The sequence below is a fragment of the Squalius cephalus genome (genome assembly GCF_949319135.1).
Source record: "Squalius cephalus genome assembly, chromosome: 20".
Taxonomy (NCBI): Eukaryota; Metazoa; Chordata; class Actinopteri; order Cypriniformes; family Leuciscidae; genus Squalius; species Squalius cephalus.
In genome coordinates, this window is record NC_137141.1 from 20,622,360 (window position 1) to 20,640,395 (window position 18,036).

The 18,036-nt window shown below is 36.2% G+C and overlaps 1 protein-coding gene across 2 annotated transcripts in view; it reads left to right on the top strand.

Moving 5' to 3' along the window:
* The window catches only part of stac (SH3 and cysteine rich domain), a 30,086-nt gene extending 12,377 nt beyond the window's left edge, over positions 1-17,709 (top strand). For both annotated transcript variants that reach the window (XM_079852768.1, XM_079852769.1), the window contains 9 exons: positions 427-527; positions 5,521-5,602; positions 5,732-5,838; positions 11,345-11,426; positions 12,547-12,614; positions 13,805-13,899; positions 15,404-15,455; positions 15,860-15,997; positions 16,084-17,709. In XM_079852768.1, the coding sequence (XP_079708894.1) occupies positions 427-527; positions 5,521-5,602; positions 5,732-5,838; positions 11,345-11,426; positions 12,547-12,614; positions 13,805-13,899; positions 15,404-15,455; positions 15,860-15,997; positions 16,084-16,182 (824 nt within the window). In that variant the 3' untranslated portion in view covers positions 16,183-17,709. The remainder of the gene's footprint in view (positions 1-426; positions 528-5,520; positions 5,603-5,731; positions 5,839-11,344; positions 11,427-12,546; positions 12,615-13,804; positions 13,900-15,403; positions 15,456-15,859; positions 15,998-16,083) is intronic.
* Positions 17,710-18,036: the final 327 nt, after the last annotated feature.

Sequence of the window (18,036 nt, forward strand, 5' to 3'; positions counted from 1 at the left end):
TTTGGATTCTGCAAGTGTTTTTGGGACTGTGAAGCCATAATTTGATGATCGGCTTATAAGGGATCTTCTTTTTAGGCAAAAGAAATGTAGGCCAGAATGATGACCATCAACCTGAACACTTGCAGAATTGCACCCCTTAAACCCTTTAATAAGAATATACAAACATTTATTTAGAATTAAATATTTAATTGCTAATTAAGAATTAATAGTGGATGGAAAAGAACAAACTGTTAGTCTTGATTATCAAATTTCGCAGCAAAACTGCACATGTGGGAATTTCTTACTCTGACCTGTATTTATTGATAATTTTTTGTTTTGCAGTAATATAACATTGTTTTGTTTTTTTTTTACAAATTTGTTCAATACATGTTCAATATGTTTGACTTGTAAACCTGATATTAACTCAATATGACCTCAACTTGCTAGGCACCAATGCTAAGCTGGGGCTCCGGTGCAAAGCCTGCAAGATGGGCATCCACCACAAGTGCCTGGATGGAGTTGGACAGCAGAGATGCATGGGGAAATTGGTGAGATATTTTTTACTTTGTGAATCGAGTATTTGGGGGGGCACTTTGTTTGTTAATATTTGGTTAATCTTGGAAATTAAATCTGGAACTAAACAAGTATTCAGTGTTCATGTTCATTTGTTGCTCAGGTTGGCCAATGTTTGTTTGCCGTACAAAAAGGTGCTGAAACCAGCTTCATACTTATAATTTGTAATACCACTTTCCTGTTGTTACTTTCTGGCAGTAGGTGAAGATTTGTGTTTGAGTGTTAAGATACGTTACTCTTGAGAGTGATATTTTTGGCGATTTGGAGGTGTGATTCATCAGTCTGTCTTTTCCTTCTGTGAATTGCTGAGTGAGTATGAATGTTAATGATTCTCTGGTGTGTACTAGAGAAAGTGAGGGAAAGGAAGGATGGGATAGTTGATACGGAATATCAAGATGCATCTATCATGTAAACACCTCTGTGCTTTACTCGGGGGACCCACAAGTCACGACTCTTATGGGAAATTCACACGCCCCCCACACACTGGAAAAAAATGGCAAGAAGGAAAAAAGTGCTAAAATTTCCATCGGTTTTCCCATGGTTTCACTGCGATGCCAGAGTGAGTCAGGTTTCTCAGAGAATGAGTGACTGACCATGAGAACAAGTTTACAGCTTTCTCAAAAAAATGTATTATCTATTACTATTGTAGATATTTTTTGTTTACTTCTGGGATCAAATCTGTCAAATAACAGATTATATTAATACTGAGATCAAGATATATTATTATATATGTAGAATTTTTACTTTTGAATACACAAAATGCCGTTCAAAAAAATCGTACTAATCCCAAATATGTTTTTAATAGAAGGCACTTATGATCAAGGCAGCATTAATTTAATTAAAAATGCAGTAAATCATTAATATTGTAAAATATTATTACAGTATTATCTGATTAGTTAGTAATTTCACGTTTGTTAGGATGAATACAGTTGTTGAATGACAATTAACCTGGTTACAGTTCACCATAAAGCACTGCAGAAGCAACTGTTGAAAAGAAAACAAAAGAACTTTGGGTAGAATCGCCTTTGACCAATGTTTTTTATTCTTAGAACCAAGCACTTTTGATTCTAGAACTCTACTATTAGATCATCAACACAGGAAGTGGAAAAAATGCTGTGCTTGTGCTTCAGACGGTTTGGCAGGTTTGAGTCTCCTGATGATGTAGTGGGCTCTCACAGATGGAAAATATAGCTGTGGGGGGTCAGGATTAAAAAGAGAACAACTCCCCACAGGATTCGGCTCTAATTCCACTTTTGCTCTAAAGTGGACAAGTTGCTATTTTAAAACTCTGTTTATTTCTCTTGGCTTGTCTGATCAGTGAGAACCTTTGAGCTACAAGTGCTTTTCAAAAGAGTGCTTTACTACCAGTCCTGATTGTTAGTCAACCATTAAAACTCCCATTATGTACAAGTGGTGTAGCTGTTGTTGTTCAATTTAATCATATGGACGTTTTTCCGGTTGAGTCAATTCTGTATTTTAGGCCACTCTCAGATATGGTGCACTTTTGTTGAATGCATTAATTAGCATCTACTTCAGCACTGAACATGTCTCTTTACACGATTCCCCTAGTGAGCTCTTGGGGAAATGTGATGTAGCAACACTGGAGAGCTTCTCGCTGGGTTCGAGTGGTACTTAAATTAGTCCCCGACCCCAGTCATGGCTGACGAAGAAGTCTTCAAAGTAGATTTGTGATGCTGATTGCGTAGGTAGACACTCTGCCTGGACTAAACACAACAAATACTAATAAGGGCATAGTGAGGTATCTTTCTTGGGGTATGTGTGTGCCTGGATATAATGCTGTAGGAGCTTGTTCTTTGTTGATTTAAATCACTGAATCTCGGTGTAAATCTAGGCTATCTTAAAAGCATAAGATCATTCAAATACATTTAAAAAGCTTTAATCAAATTAATTTGCCTCGATAACAGTCATTTATACAGTGTGCGTGAAAAAGAAGTCGAATGCTATCAGACTGACACTGGATTAATAATTAAAGAGTTAACCTTTTAAAGGTGCCGTAGAATGGATTATTTTATTATTTTATAATGTTTCCTGGGGTGCCCTTATAATGTTAGTATGTTTTTTAGATCAAAATTTGTTATAATTTAGAAATAAAAGGCATATTTCCTAGCCTGATTTCATCCATTGATTTGAACACTCTGTTTGAAGGGGCGTGTCTGCTGAGAGACTTCAGTGTTGTTGCCCACTGCTGTGATTGGCTGACATGCTTGCATTAGGGCTGGTCCGAATACCATTTTTTGAGCTTCGAAGCTTCGATAGGAATTAACATCGAAGCTTCGGAGGGAGGGGGCTGAACATATTCTTCTCTCTAATAAAGGCAGGAATCTCTATGCGTCTGTCTGTTTGCATTTAGATTATTTATCTTGCATTTAGAACCGTTCATCCAATCGACTTCACGAGTGCAGTGTCACATTTGGTGCAATAGACACGCGAGACGTGACACGTTCAGAATTAATAAACTTTTAATACAGAACAGCGCGAGCGGGAAGCGCGCGCGCGCCTCACGCGCAGGGCTCCGAGAACGGACACTGCACTAGTGATACAAAACACAGCCTAATATTTTTCTGAGTAACAAATAACTCTCAAATCAGAAATCAGCAGCACAGTAATTACTGACACAGTAAAGGGTAGGCTAATATATTCTTTCTATTCTATTTCCACAATGTCAAAGCAACGCAGCTTATAGCCTACAAGCTCAGGCATGCACTTCTGCCCATATAAACTCCGCTGTTCTGCGCTCTAAAATAAGAGTATTGTATTTCGCCCAAAAATGCTAAAAAAATAACCGTGTGAGAGCGTGTTTTAGGCTATATCATGTTATAGCCAGATATGACGACGCTTACAGCACGCGTCACCGCAGATCAGCATCTATTCATCAAGCCAACGTGCAAACTATCGCAAATCAAAGTGAAAGTGGGTCGCAGATGCTTTAACACACAATCAACTTCATTAAAAGTAAAGAACCGAAATGATCTTACCAGGGCTGTTGCCGCGGCATGTTGAGCGCGCTCTCTTATTGCGGTCTTTGATTTAGAAATTTTAGCTGACGATCAGTAAAATGCAGCTTATCTGTTGCTAGTGACGTGCACTCCATTACATCTGCCTATAGCGCGGGATTTGAAGTTCGGATTCATATCCGTTTTGCAAAAACACATTTATGTGTTCATTGTTCATATTGATAAATCAGAGAGAACTATCCGATCTGAGAAAACGCATGACAGCCCCATTCAAGCGCGAATGGGAACCGTTTCTAGGGGGATGCCAGGTGTGAAAAAAAAAAAAATTTAAAACGAATATTCGAATGCCAAATTTGAAAATCGAATACCAATCCACCGAACGAATATTCGAATACTCGAATATTCTGGTACAGCCCTAGCTTGCATATGAAATATATATATATTACCAACTACATCTCGCAATTCTGACTTTTTTTCTCAGAATTGCGAGATATAAAGTCAGAATTGCCTGAAAAGTCGCAGTTGCGTGTTATAAAGTCAGAATTGCCTGAAATAAAGTCGCAGTTGCGTGTTATAAAGTCAGAATTGTGAGATATAAAGTCAGAATTGCCTGAAATAAAGTTGCAATTGCGTGTTATAAAAAATTGTGAGATATAGAGTCAGAATTGCGTGATATAAAGTCGCAATTGCTTCTTATAAAGTCAGAATTGCAAGATATAAAATCAGAACTGCGTGAAATAAAGTCGCAATTGCTTATAAAGTCAGAACTGCAAGATATAGAGTCAGAATTGTGTGATATAAAGTCATAAAACGTGTTATAAAGTCAGAATTGTGTGAAATAAAGTCGCAATTTCTTATAAAGTCAGAACTGCCAGATATAGAGTCAGAATTGTGTGATATAAAATCATAAAACGTGTTATAAAGTCAGAATTGCGAAATATAAAGTCAGAATTGTGTGAAATAAAGTCGCAATTGCTTATAAAGTCAGAACTGCAAGATATAAAGTCAGAATTGTGTGATATAAAGTAGCAATTGCGTGTTATAAAGTCAGAATTGCGAAATATAAAGTCAGAATTGCGAAATATAAAGTCAGAATTGTGTGAAAAAGTTGCAATTGCTTCTTATGCTTCTTATAAAGTCTAAGTGAATTATTATTTAACCTTTACATTATTTGTTAACCCATGGTATTAATACTAACTACACAATAGTACGAGCTGAACTGTTGCTTCATTTATCCAATTAAAAAAAAAGTGCTAATTTGGAATTCCACCATGGAAAAAGTGGGCCGGTCTTGGGCCTGAAACTCCCGGGCTGAAAAGTGGCCCCACTCCAGCCCTGTTCCAAACCATCATTAAATAATCAAGGCATGTTTTCCCTCACGGCTTTTCACAAAATTAACACAATGAAGAATGATATCTAATTATTTTCATTCATACGCACCAATATAACAGTACATAATAAACACCAATATTTCTATTACCAATATTATTTATCATCTCTTTATTAACAGGGTTATAACACTAATGACTCTAGGAAATGTATTTGCCAAAAAAAAAAAAGCATATTAAAATCATAGTAATTGTGAGTCTCTCTGAAATGTCTTTGGTGAGGTTTTTGTTTTTTACATTTCAATCTTAAGAATCAGCTTGAAATTTTGGCATGGCACGTAACATGAGACTGTAGCAGTGTCAGAAATTAAACAGAGCTCAAGCTAAAATGCCACTGAAGGTATGTGTTTGGTATGTTGTGCTATCTTGCGATTTGTTTACATTTTTATTTGATGTTGGGCTCTTTTTTTCATGATAACCATTTGTTAACAATAACAACCCATTGTTCAGATTGAGACTAACTGATTCAGGTATTTAGCATACATACATTTGATTTGTTTTGTTTTTACATATCCTTATCAAGGTGCCCATGAAAACCAATTCTGGGTATAAAAAGTTAATTAATGAAATAATAAAATCCACTGATCCTGTTTGTTTGATTGCAGCCCAAAGGTTTTCGGAGATATTCTAGCTCCCCTCTGCTGATTCAGGAACAGTTTGGCTGCATTAGGGAGGTTATGCCTATTGGTGAGCAATATGCAGAATTTCATTTATTTTATTTTTTACTTTTGCATAATATGGCATAGCATCACCAGCTTGAACATCCTGTTCACTGACATTTTGTAGCATTTTGACGTATGTTTTGTTTTGTCCTAGCCTGTTGCAGTAGAGTTGACCCGGTGTATGAGACTCTGAGGTTTGGAACCTCTCTGGCACAAAAGAACAAGCGGACCAGTGGATCGGAGTCACCACAGAGAAACTCTGTAAGAAACACTTGTTTAGTTGTATCCCTTTTTTCTCATACCTTTTAAAAATACATGATTGTAATTAGTGTTTTTAATTGAAATATTTAAAACATATTTTAAAAAATATATTTAAAAAAAAAAAATTTTTACCTACAAAATTAAATCAACTGAATTTTCAAATATTCAAATAATTTTTTGTTTTGGAAGTTACATAAAAAAAGAAATAATAATAATGCATTTTATTTAAAGGGGTCATGAACTGGATTGTTTTATTATTTTATAATGTTGCCTGGGGTGCCCTTATAATGTTAGTATGATTTTTACATAAAAAATTGTCATAATTTATAAATAAAAGCCATTTTTCCAAGCCTGATTTCTGCCTCAGATTTGAACGCTCCGTTTTAAGGGGCGTGTCTGCTGTGAGACTGCAGTGCAAACGCCCACTGCTGTGATTGGCTGACATGCTTGCAATGAAATAGCTAGTATTACAGGAACTCTCTCGAAAACTTGTACTACGTTTTTACTAATACAGCTATCGAGATTAACAAATCGTGAAAAGTATCGTTTAAAGCATTATATTTAAATCTATTCCATCACATGAAAGGTTGCAGCATGATGAGCACTGACTGAGCAGATGACAGACAGTCTGTTGATCGCGTGAATAAAGATCTTATCATTGCAACGCAATTTTTGCACTCTCACAAATGCTTACACCAAATCACAATGCAAACACGATGTGAGTACACAGTAAGAGCTTCGTTGTGTAGCCTAGTGTAACAGTGTCATTATTTCATCACGAGTTTGGTAAGTGTCCAGATAAGCTCTCGCGGCTCGCGCTGTGCTGTTTGATTGACAGCTTGGGCGAAAGGGATCGTTCTTTGATCGCTTTCTGTAGGCTATATAATTTAATAACAGTTTAAAAAAAGATTATTTTCATAATACTACGAGAAATTATGTGAAGTTGATCGTTTAGTCGCTGATGCATAAACAGTATTGAACGATTTTAAGAGAAATATCTGAACTTGAATAATTACACAGAAATCACTGATCGCAGATCAGGCATTAGAATACACATGGTTACTTACATGTTGCTGGCAGATCCGTCGGGAAATTGTGATTGACTGATTTAATAAAGTTTAACCATGCTGGAATCCGAAGGAAGCTTATGCAGACGGTCTTCTTCCACAAACAGGAACTGCACAATATTTAGTCAACAGCATGTTTATTGCTTGGAAGTAGCTCGATCCGGTAGCAATCATCATGTCGTCCTATGTTATTTAGCATGTTTGGGCGAATCGGTGGGCGGGGCTAAACAGGCCGTGTTGAAGTAGGCATTGATCTTCTTTTGTGGAGGCGGTGTTTTATCCTCTTTGACGTCATTGTTCCCCACTTTGAAAAACGAGTCGTTTGCTGAGCCTGATGTCTATAAAAGCTTTTATTGGACTAACAAGGTAGTTTTCAGTTCTGAAACTTACAGGATATTATTATAGTATGATGATCTCTTATATGTCAAAAGCTCAAGGAAAATTTGATTTCTCAGTTCATCACCCCTTTAAGGCGCCTTTCAAACCACTCAATGTCACCATACAACAAGTAGCAGCAATAACAATATTAAAATAGAAAATAACAGTAAATAACAATGGCAATAAAAAATAGCAATAAAAAAGTACTAGATTTGAGTGCACAAAGTAATCATGGAAGATGAGCAATTCTGAATAGATGAGTTTTAAGTTTAAAATGAGCTAACGAGTCTGAATTACGGATGCTGACTGGGAGAGAATTCCAAAGACCAGGAGAAGCACGACTAAGGGCCCTATGGTCCATGGTGGTTGGGCGAGCAGAAGGTGTATGGAGGAGACCCAATGAGTTCAAGAAGGGGTGTAGGGCTGTACGAGATCTGAAAGGTAAGGTGGAGCGAGGTTATGAAGAGATTTATAAGTGAGGAGGAGAATTTTAAATTCAATCCGGAATTTGATAGGGAGCAAATGTAGCTGTTGGAGAGACGGGGTAATATGTTGAATAGCTGGAGTTCGGGTTATGATACGAGCTGCAGAATTCTGAATCAGCCGGAGTCTATGAAGAGATTTGTGTGGTAAACCAGATAAAAGAGAATTACAGTAATCAATGCGGGAGGTGACAAGCGAATGAACAAGAATAGCGGAACTACGCGGAGTGAGAAATGGACGGAGGCGAGCAATATGAAAATAACAAGACCTGGTTATGTTATTAATGTGAGCTTCAAATGAAAGGGTGCTGTCGAAGATGACACCCAAGTTCCTAACCTGGCGGGAAGGAGAAACGGAAGAACCGTCAAAACCAGACATTTATTTTGTGAAGGCAGTTGGTAAGACAGGCAGGAGGGAGAATGGAATCAGGGTTTGTAGATATATAAAGCTGTGTATCATCAGCGTAACAGTGGAATTTAATACCGAATTTGGAAAAGATATTACAGAGTGGGAAAATCCAGTCTGATGGGTCTCTGACAGTTAGAATGGATGCAACGCTTGTGTGTGTGTTTGTGTGTAATGGTTTGACCTACATTTTGAGGCCCCAAAGGGTGCATTCACACTAGTCGATCTGAACCGTGCCTGAGCACGTGTGACCGCTAGTGTGCCCGGACGCGGTTCGCGGTACACTATAGTATGATCGCTAACCGTTGATAGAGCATGGAGTAGCTGCTACTCTTGTGTGCGCTACTGTCATCATTACGACAGAAAACATCTTCTATTACTGTTTGGATAGTACACTTTTATAGGGCAATCGTGACAGGACACTGTACAAGGCAACTGTGCCTAGTGTGAGTACACCCTAAGTTTGTGCTAGGCAGTATACCGATTCAACTGATAGGGTACAACAGGGCTAAAGGCGCATTTTACTTTATTCGCCTTCAAATGGCACTAGATGGCACAAAAATTCACCTCAGCACTTTTCTTAATAACCGGTTTTGATGATGCACATGGAAATTTGGCTGATCCTTGACGTAATCCCGGACAGCGACACAAAGTTGATTCTGTGCTAATTTGATCTAATATTTCATGTTTTTTTTTTTAAATGTAGATTTATGTAGCAAATGATAATTGATTAAAATTGACTATATTTTGAGACAAAGGTCTTCTTAATGTTTTTCAGTTTTGTTCAAGGTAATTAAAGCAACAGTTTTTCTATAATGAAAGAATATGTAAAAGTATGGTATTTGGGGTAAACGGCGCCCCTGCTGTTGGGGCTAAAAGCACAATAATTAATATGATAATAAATAACTGCCTGACTTTTCCTTTTGTTGACATGACAGTTAGATTCAAAAGGTAAATATCATATATTAAGTTGAGTGTCCACCATAGAGATAATCACCATATTTATAATGAAACCATTATATTTAAAAATATGCCATTAATCATATCATATAATAAAATATCATATATATTGTTACTACTGTAAAGATATATTAAATTATTATGGCACCTCTGACAATGCTACTTTTTCAAATAACTTTGTTCCTGTGTTTTTTTTTTATGAACTTATTTTTATAACAGTATATTTATTGAAAAAAGAAAAAAAAAGATTCATCAAAATTGGATATTATCGAAACATATTACTTTAGCTGAAGTATTTGTATGTGGGGTAAAAGGTTCACCTTGCCACCTCATACATTTGTAAGATTTTTAAACAAATCAACCCACTTTTACGATTTATTTTCACACAAAATCTGCTGTTCCATCAATGTTCAATTAAAACATATACCGGTATATTTTTTCTGCAATCATACACTATTGGAGTAGTGAAAAGCACATTATTCTTAAGGTGTGCCAATGTCCTCTATTGAACATAAATAACATACTCAAATATTTTTTTTATTAAAAATGTAAAAATGCGGAAAGGGCTAGAAAATGTCATTTATAATAATGTTTGTGTGTGTGTGTGTGTCTGTGTGTGTGTGTGAGAGAGACTGGTGTTTGGGTTAAGATGATAATAGTAAACATGCATCCATCATTTACCGGGAGACAATCTGCTTCAGTTTAGGCTTTTAAAAAGATTGATAACACATTTTAATGTGCATTTGCTTGGCTGTGAAGTGAAACTCTTGTAGTAAAAAAAATGGTGATGATTATTATGATTAATTCAATGAAACACTCAAGACAATTAAATTTAATCTCTTTAAGCTTCTCTTTGCTCAAGTCTTAATTCACAATTATTATTTCCTCTCTATATAAAAAGTGCTTCTTTATTCTTCTATTTAAAGGGCTAGTTCACCCAAAAAGGAAAATTCTGTCACTAGTTACTCACCCTCATGTCGTTCCAAATCAGTGAGACTTTCGTTCATTTTCGGAACACAAATGAAGATTGTTTTGATGAAATCTTGAGAGCTTTCTGTCAGCTTTGACAGCTTTCATTGACAGCTACGCAACTACCACTTTGACGTTTCAAAAAGTTCATAAAGAGATTGTAAAAGTAATTCATATGAATCGAGTGGTTTAGTCCAAAATTTCTGAAGACACACGATCACTTTATATGATAAACAGATTGAATTTTGGCTTTTATTCACATATAAACATTCATCAACTCACACATCAGTTGTGGTAAACAGAAGAACCAATGAGGTTCATTCTCGTGTTACGCAGCACGTTTGAGTTTCAGCAAGAACCAATGAGGTTCACTCTCGTGTTACGCAGCACTTTTGAGCTTCAGCAAGCTTCTGTCTCTTCAGAAAATTTGGACTAAACCGCTCAATTCATATGGATTAGTTTTACAATCTCTTTATGAACTTGTGTCAGTTGCATAGCTGCCAATGGAGGGAAAGAAAGCTCTCAAATTTCATCAAAAAGATCTTCATTTGTGTTCCAAAGATGAATGAAAGTCTTAGGGGTTTGCCACGACATGAGGGTGAGTAACTAATGACATAATTTTCATTTTTGGGTGAACTATCCCTTTAAGACATTATCACAGGGATCTTTTTCTGTAAACCGCTGTTATAAAACAAGAATGTTGTTATCATTATGTCATTTATAGCAACATATTTGGTCCCTGTCATATGTACTAAATTTTATTACTTTATTACATTTATATTTTTTTGTACTCCGGTTTTCAAATCTGTGTGTTCATGTGAATGTTTAAACCATCTAATGTGAAGTTACTATGGTTGTAAGGGAATCCAAGCGTCCCAGATGTAATGTTTTACTGCTTGAAACAAACACAGACACACACACCCTGGAAGGAAGTGATGGTCAGCTTCAGATAATGCCTCTCTAAAGCAAATATGACCAAAAAGGGAGCGAATGAGATGAAAGAGAGAGAATAGACAGAAGAAACAACAGGATGAAACCAGGGTGAAATAAATCAACCATGAAATTATTTGCAAATAAAAGATAAAAGCATCATTTATATGGTATTTAATAAATCTCTCAATAGTAATGTTAACATTAAACATTTTACGTCTAAAATACATAACAGACAAAGACATTTGTTAAGACACATTGTGTTCATATATGTGTATTTGAGAGAATTCATGCGTGTTTACTCGTTTGTTCAGACCAGTGACGTGGCTCAGGTACCAGAGGAAAAGGCGGCCCACTGCAGTCGTGCTCAACTCACCAGGAAACCCAGTGACAATGGTGAGAACATGTTAAAAAAACATTATTTCCGGACAATTTGAGCTTTCCTAAATAAGAATAAATCCAACTACAAATGTATTTTTTTTTTAAGATACATTTTTTTTATTTAAAAGTTTTTAAATTCTACAATTTTCTTATCAAATACATTTGTTATTCATTTATAAGCATTATTTATTGCCAAATTCTGCATTAAATCACCCTATGATAAAACTGACCGAGCAGAAACTGCTCATGCTTATCTGCGGCTCCATCCCACAATCCTCGGTTTAACTCCAAACTGCCAGCTTCTGATCAGAGACATTACTCACACTCATTACCGCTTAAAGGTATAGTGGAGGATTTTCCCGGATTTTAGAAAAGAACCGCCCTCTCCACTTTTTGAAAAAATGCACATGCGCAACACTCTACCTGCTCCTGAGAGGGAACGCCTATTAAACGTGTGCACGAGAGAGCATGCACGAGCCTAGTTCTCCTCGTGCACGCTCTGTTTACAAGTTGCTGTTGGCATTGCTCATACAAGCCTACTTTCGGGAAAAAACCTGATGAGAACGGCGAGCTTCAATGAATGGCTGAAACGGTAGCTCACCACACATATACACACATATACACCTGAAAGTGCGCATGCGCAGAAAGTGAAAACTACCTAGGGACGAGCACGTACGACGGCCTTACGTAAACATATCACCAGAATGATTGACAATTAGGAGGACCAATAGTCTTGATGATCCACCTGGAAAAAGAAAATCCTCCACTATACCTTTAAGCCTAAATGGCACACTGTTGTTTGGACAGACTGTGATATAGTATCAGAAAGTCTTCAGTTCATCACAGACTGACCCCCAGCTTCAGTGAATTCATGTCCCCACGACTGTGCTTGCTCTGGGAAGAGAGACAGATATTTTTTCTCTGGTGCCAACATGACCGAGAAACTATGATTATTTTTGTCTAATCAGTCCACCACTCTGACCAATGACCCACTACAACAGCATCATTAATTTAACATCATGCAATAATAAGAAAACAAGCAAGGTTTGTTCTACAATGAGTTGCTCATTATCAACAGATCTAAACTTGAATTACAGTCTTTACTCACTGATTTTTACTGTACTGTGTGTTTTAGTTTTTACACCCTTGGAGAATGGAACAGAACATTTTCATATTGCTGAAAGGAAATCAGAAGAATCATCTGTAAGCATCACAAAATCTCTTTTTACACACTTTGTATAATCTTTTTTTATATTGTTTATGCCATTTATGGCTGTCAAGTGTCTTTGGGTGAGTCAATATAGGCACATACCGTAAGTCTTGGCTACCAAAAAGCTATTGTACTTTTGCATCGTTATTCTCCACGAAAAAAAAGATAGAGTTCATTGAGTTGTCATAAGGCAAATTAAACAGTAAAACAAATATGAGTTGCACTACTGTTAGAAAGGTTGGGGTCAGCAAGGTTTTTTTATTTACCAAGGATACTCAAAAGTAACAGTAAAGACTTTTCATTGTTACAAAACAATTGTATTTCAAATAAATGCTGTTCATCTGAAATTTCTATTCATCAAAAAATCAGTTTTCATAAAAATGTTAAGCAGTGCAACCGTTTTCAGCATTCGTGCTAATAAAATGGTATATTTAGCACCAAATCCGCATATTAAAATGATTTCTGAAGGATCATGTGACACTGAAGTCTGGAGTAATGTTAGAGAAAATGCACATTTGTGCAATTCAAAACTTAACAACTACTGAGCTTTAACCATTATGACAACTAGCCCTGTTTCTCCCCTGTTTGTTACTTTCTAAAAAATAACCTTTTTTTCTGCTGTGTAGCACAGAGGTCTTGATATTTTAGGGCAGACGAAAATAATTTTTGCAATGAAGCTTAGTCAGAATTTTAATTGGTTTGTCAATTCTTTCTGACGTTAATATGAGGCAGCTAGCTGCACTTCATTCACGTGTGTGTTTGTGTGTGTGTGTGTGTGTGTGTGTGTATGTGCGCGTGTGTGTGTGTGCGTGCACTCATACTTAAAAATTTCCCAGGAGCTTGTGGAAAAATTCCAAATTGAAGAAAAGCATCCACCTTAGCCAATGTCTGCAGCCCAGTAATGTTTGCATTCTGGAATCTGTCTTTATTTAACTCATGCTTCTGGCAATAATGTTTTATTAATATTTTCCTTTCATTTCATCACATAAATACAATCTGAAATATTCAATAAATTCAGGAATGATTCTATAAACTAGGAATTTAAGAGCATTAAACATTAACAACTAACATTAAAAGTTGAATGTATTTGTTTTCCCTACACACATTTTCAGTATAATTTCTGTTGATTTGATGTAATTTGTAAGAATCTTTCTGTTTATGTCCCTGTATGTTTAAACTGTAGTCAAACAGAGAGCTGAAGAGGGACCCTCTGCAGCTCAATACTTACGTGGCTTTGTTCGGATTCACCCAACAAGACAACCAAGACCTGGAAATGAGGTGAGAAGAAAGCATTTTTTTAGATTTCAAAGGAGGCAAGAGCTGCTGTTCTATTCCTTTCCTATATTTATTTTGTGGTATCAACAGCAGATGGTAGTATTCTACTAACATCTATAATAAACTTCCTTTTCCCTCTCACAAACACACACACACACACACACACACACACACTAGAAATGTGCTGAGTTATTCAGTGTCACAGCTGATTTGAGTCTTCACTCCAGTATCATGTAATCATTTGTGATCTCTCTCTCTCTCTCTCTCTCTCTCTCTCTCTCTCTCTCTCTCTCTCTCTCTCTCTCTCTCTCTCTCTCTCTCTCTCTCTCTCTCTCTCTCTCTCTTCTCTCTCTCTCTCTCTCTCTCTCTCTCTCTCTTCTCTCTATTACCGCCCAGTATATCCTCAACAGGATATGCAATCGGCTGTCACAGGAAGGCTGTTGGCTGTCTGCTGGACAACTTCCTGGTGATAACGATTAGCTCAGGGTTTCTTTGTATGCAGAACGCACACTGTATGCTTATCTACATTGACAAGCATACTCTTGAATAAACATGAGTTGATGGGGAAAAAAAGTTTTCTGCCTTGACTGATTTTATGTTGTTTCCATTCATCATCATCAAACTTTATTAAGGACACACATGGTCCAAAACACAAACAGTAACAGACCAAAAAAAAATGTGTTAAATAAACTATTAAATAAAGATTTGTTCAAAAAGATGCTGACCTTGTAACTAAGGTGCGGTCACACTGGACTTTGAGCATGCAAAATTACTTCAGAATATGGGCAACTGCACAGGGTTTCTGTTTTTGATAAATTATAAATAATAGATAGTAAATTAATGAATGAAGGTCAATGGCATTTTATCAGTGCAACTCTTCCTTGCAATAAATTTACAGGTTGAATAGTGCCATAGTACTCTTTGTAATGCAGCTCACCACCAATTTAAAAAGTAATGGGGAATTAAGCTTTCAAGCTTCAAAAAGAACTAAAATCATCGTAAAATATCATTGAAGTGATCTATACGAGTTTTACTCTACATGTGTGCTATACTCCTGTCCATAGAGCGCAATAAACATAAAAACTGTATAAACATTAAAAGTCCATTACCATAAACCTGTGGTTTTGGCAGATGTTAAATTGACAGAGTTTGAACAGCTTGGTTTGGTACTTTGATTGTGACCTCTGTGTTATTGTCCCTGCTCAGACTGATTCTGAATGCACACATTTCTCTTTACAATCGTTCACACAGTAGCACTTTCATATCCTTTGGTTCAGGTCTGATTCTCAGAACCTCTCCAGAAATCTGAGGCTGCAATTGACTGTTGACTTTAGATCTCTTTGCATGTGCAGTTTCATTCTGGCCTCATGTAATGGAATGAGGCCATCGCAAAAAATGTTGTCTCATCAAAGCTTTCAATCCAAAACTAATTCCAAAAGTAATTTCATATTATTGAAAGGGGATGTAATGTACTCATTTGTCCTAATGTGTTCCTGTCTCCCTGCAGACCCGGAGATCGAATAATCCTGGCAGATGATTCCAATGATGACTGGTGGAAGGTAAAAATCATGACAGATTTGCAGACTTCCACTTTCATGGTTCAAAATTGATTCTCTCTTTTATGCGACGTTCTGCATCATTCTGCAACTTGATGATTTAAAACATGCTCACAAAAAGTAAATTACAAAAAGTGCAATTAAAGTGAAGTATAGTGGTATTTGTAATGGCATACATGGCCAGCATGATATTTGGTTGGTTCCTTTGAAGTATTTCGAAATTGAATACACAGAAATTCTTAGTGATTAGTCAAACAGGAGAAAATAACCCATGCAATTACAAATTGATGAGAAAAAAAGCTTTCAAGTTCTTATATCAAAATTATTACTTTAATCAATAGCATATTTTAACATACATTTTTGTGAGTTCAAATTTTTGTTCTTGTGTATCTTACTTATAATTCCAGGGTGTGATTGAAGATAGAATAGGTTTTTTCCCGGCATCCTTTGCACATCAGGTGAGGGCAGGCGACAGGGTGTTCAGATGTCACCGAACCTTTATTGGCTGTAAGGAACAAGGGCAGATCACCCTGAAAGAGGGACAAGTGAGTACATTTAAGCAATTGCTGTAGTCTAATGATTTCTAACTTGGATTCCCGCCACAAACAGCTTAATAATGCTGCACTTTCAGATTTGTGTCAGCAGTGAGGATGAACACAATGGCTTCATCAGAGTAGCCAGTGGAAAAAAGAGAGGATTTGTGCCCTGTGACGTCCTGGAGAATATATGAAATGAAAGAACAGAGAAAAGAAATGGTTTGGTTAAAGAAAAAGACTTTCCAGGGCGACGACTCGAGCAGACACTGCAGGGCTCTCAGGAGGGATCACAACATCCCTCTTCTAACCCCTGTCTTCCTCAGTGACAAAGGAAGAATGTACACTGACTCCAAAGAGTATTTGGACACCTAAAAATGCATTTCATTAACTAACAAAACCATCAAATCATCCGCAAACAAATGATGCCAAGCTTTTCTCTGAACAAATTTCACTTTTCTAAGCCATTTTTTTCCTACGACTTTTAACCAAATAGTGTCAAGGTTGTTGACAACTAGAAAGTATATGTATTATATCATTTCAAACTTGAACCTATATTTCATTAAACGCCACTTGGTTTGATATTTTGATATCTAATGCAATGATATGCATACTTCAAGTTTAGCTTAAATGTCCAAATACTTTTTGGGGCCCATTGTATGCGTGTTTCATTAACTAATGAATGTAAGTCATATTTTTTCTCATCTGAGAGAATTGTATTTTCTGTATTTCATTTATTGAATGTTAGTGTAAGGCGTCAGCAACTGCAGCAGTTTTAACGATCAGCTATTCACTATAGCATTAACACTCACTTCACACTGTTTTGAAATACTGTAATTGTTAAAGCAACATATTTAACGCTTCAAATATTTCCATAAAATCAAATACATGTCTGATTCTAAATAAATGTTCTTTTTTTCAGCTGTTTTTTTTTTTTTTTTTTTTTTTAATAAATGTACAGGTGTTTTTCTTTTCTTTTTGCGCTATCATTAACACTTCAGAATTCAGAGTGACTATTTATTTTTATTTAACTTAATTAGCTTACTTAAGTTCAATTATTTAACTTCCAAAGTGTTATTTTCCACTCATGCTTCTGAGAACAGAGCAGGAAGGAGCAGAGCTCAGCTGTGTCAGGATCATGAGTGTGTTTAGATGTTACTTCTAATACAAAGCAGAAATAACATATTCTTTGATCAAACGCACCCTCTGGACTGTGATAAAATGTGGACATGGGTTTCAGCCAACAAATCTGGACATACTAGTGTTCAGCTGTCTCAATTTCTCAAACATTTGATATGTGCTAGCCTACGCCACACTGATTATCTTTTATTAATAAGTAAACACAAGGCATTATAGGAAAATAAACATTTGTAATGTTCAAATTTTGAATATTGAGAGCCAAATGAAGCAGAAATATGTATTTGCTGCACATCACAGCAGGTATGACTGAAGAAGATGATTATAGTAAACCTTTTTAAATGAACGTTGTTTTTTTTTTTTTAGTCTTGTCATGGAAGTATAGACATTAATTTAAATGATCCAGAATCTCTGTCTCTTACTAGGATGTTTCACAGAGCTGATAAATACATTTTTCAAACAAAAAAAGTTAACTCAACTTGTCTGGTCTTTTGATATTCTTTTATTTTGAGTTAAATGACTGATTGCGTCGTCATGACATTTCTGTGTATATACTTTATGTACAGAATTAAAGTTTATTTATTGATCTTATTTGTTCTGTGCTTTATTAAAATAAGTCATGCATCACATTTAATAGACAAACAGATATGAAATATTTTGAAATACCTGTATAACTATATTATCTTAAGCTTCCGCTAAGAAAAAATAGCCCATGTACAAAATTCCTATTGTACTAAGTACAAAATAATACTGCTCACTTTTAAATCTCTACATGGCTTGGCTCCCTGTTATCTTTGTACCCTGCTCCTCTCCTACACCTCGACTCGTTCACTTCAGTCTTCAAACTCCGTCTTTCTCTCTCTCCCTTGGTATCTCCTCTCTTCTGTGGGTGGTAGATCATTCATCGTAGCTGC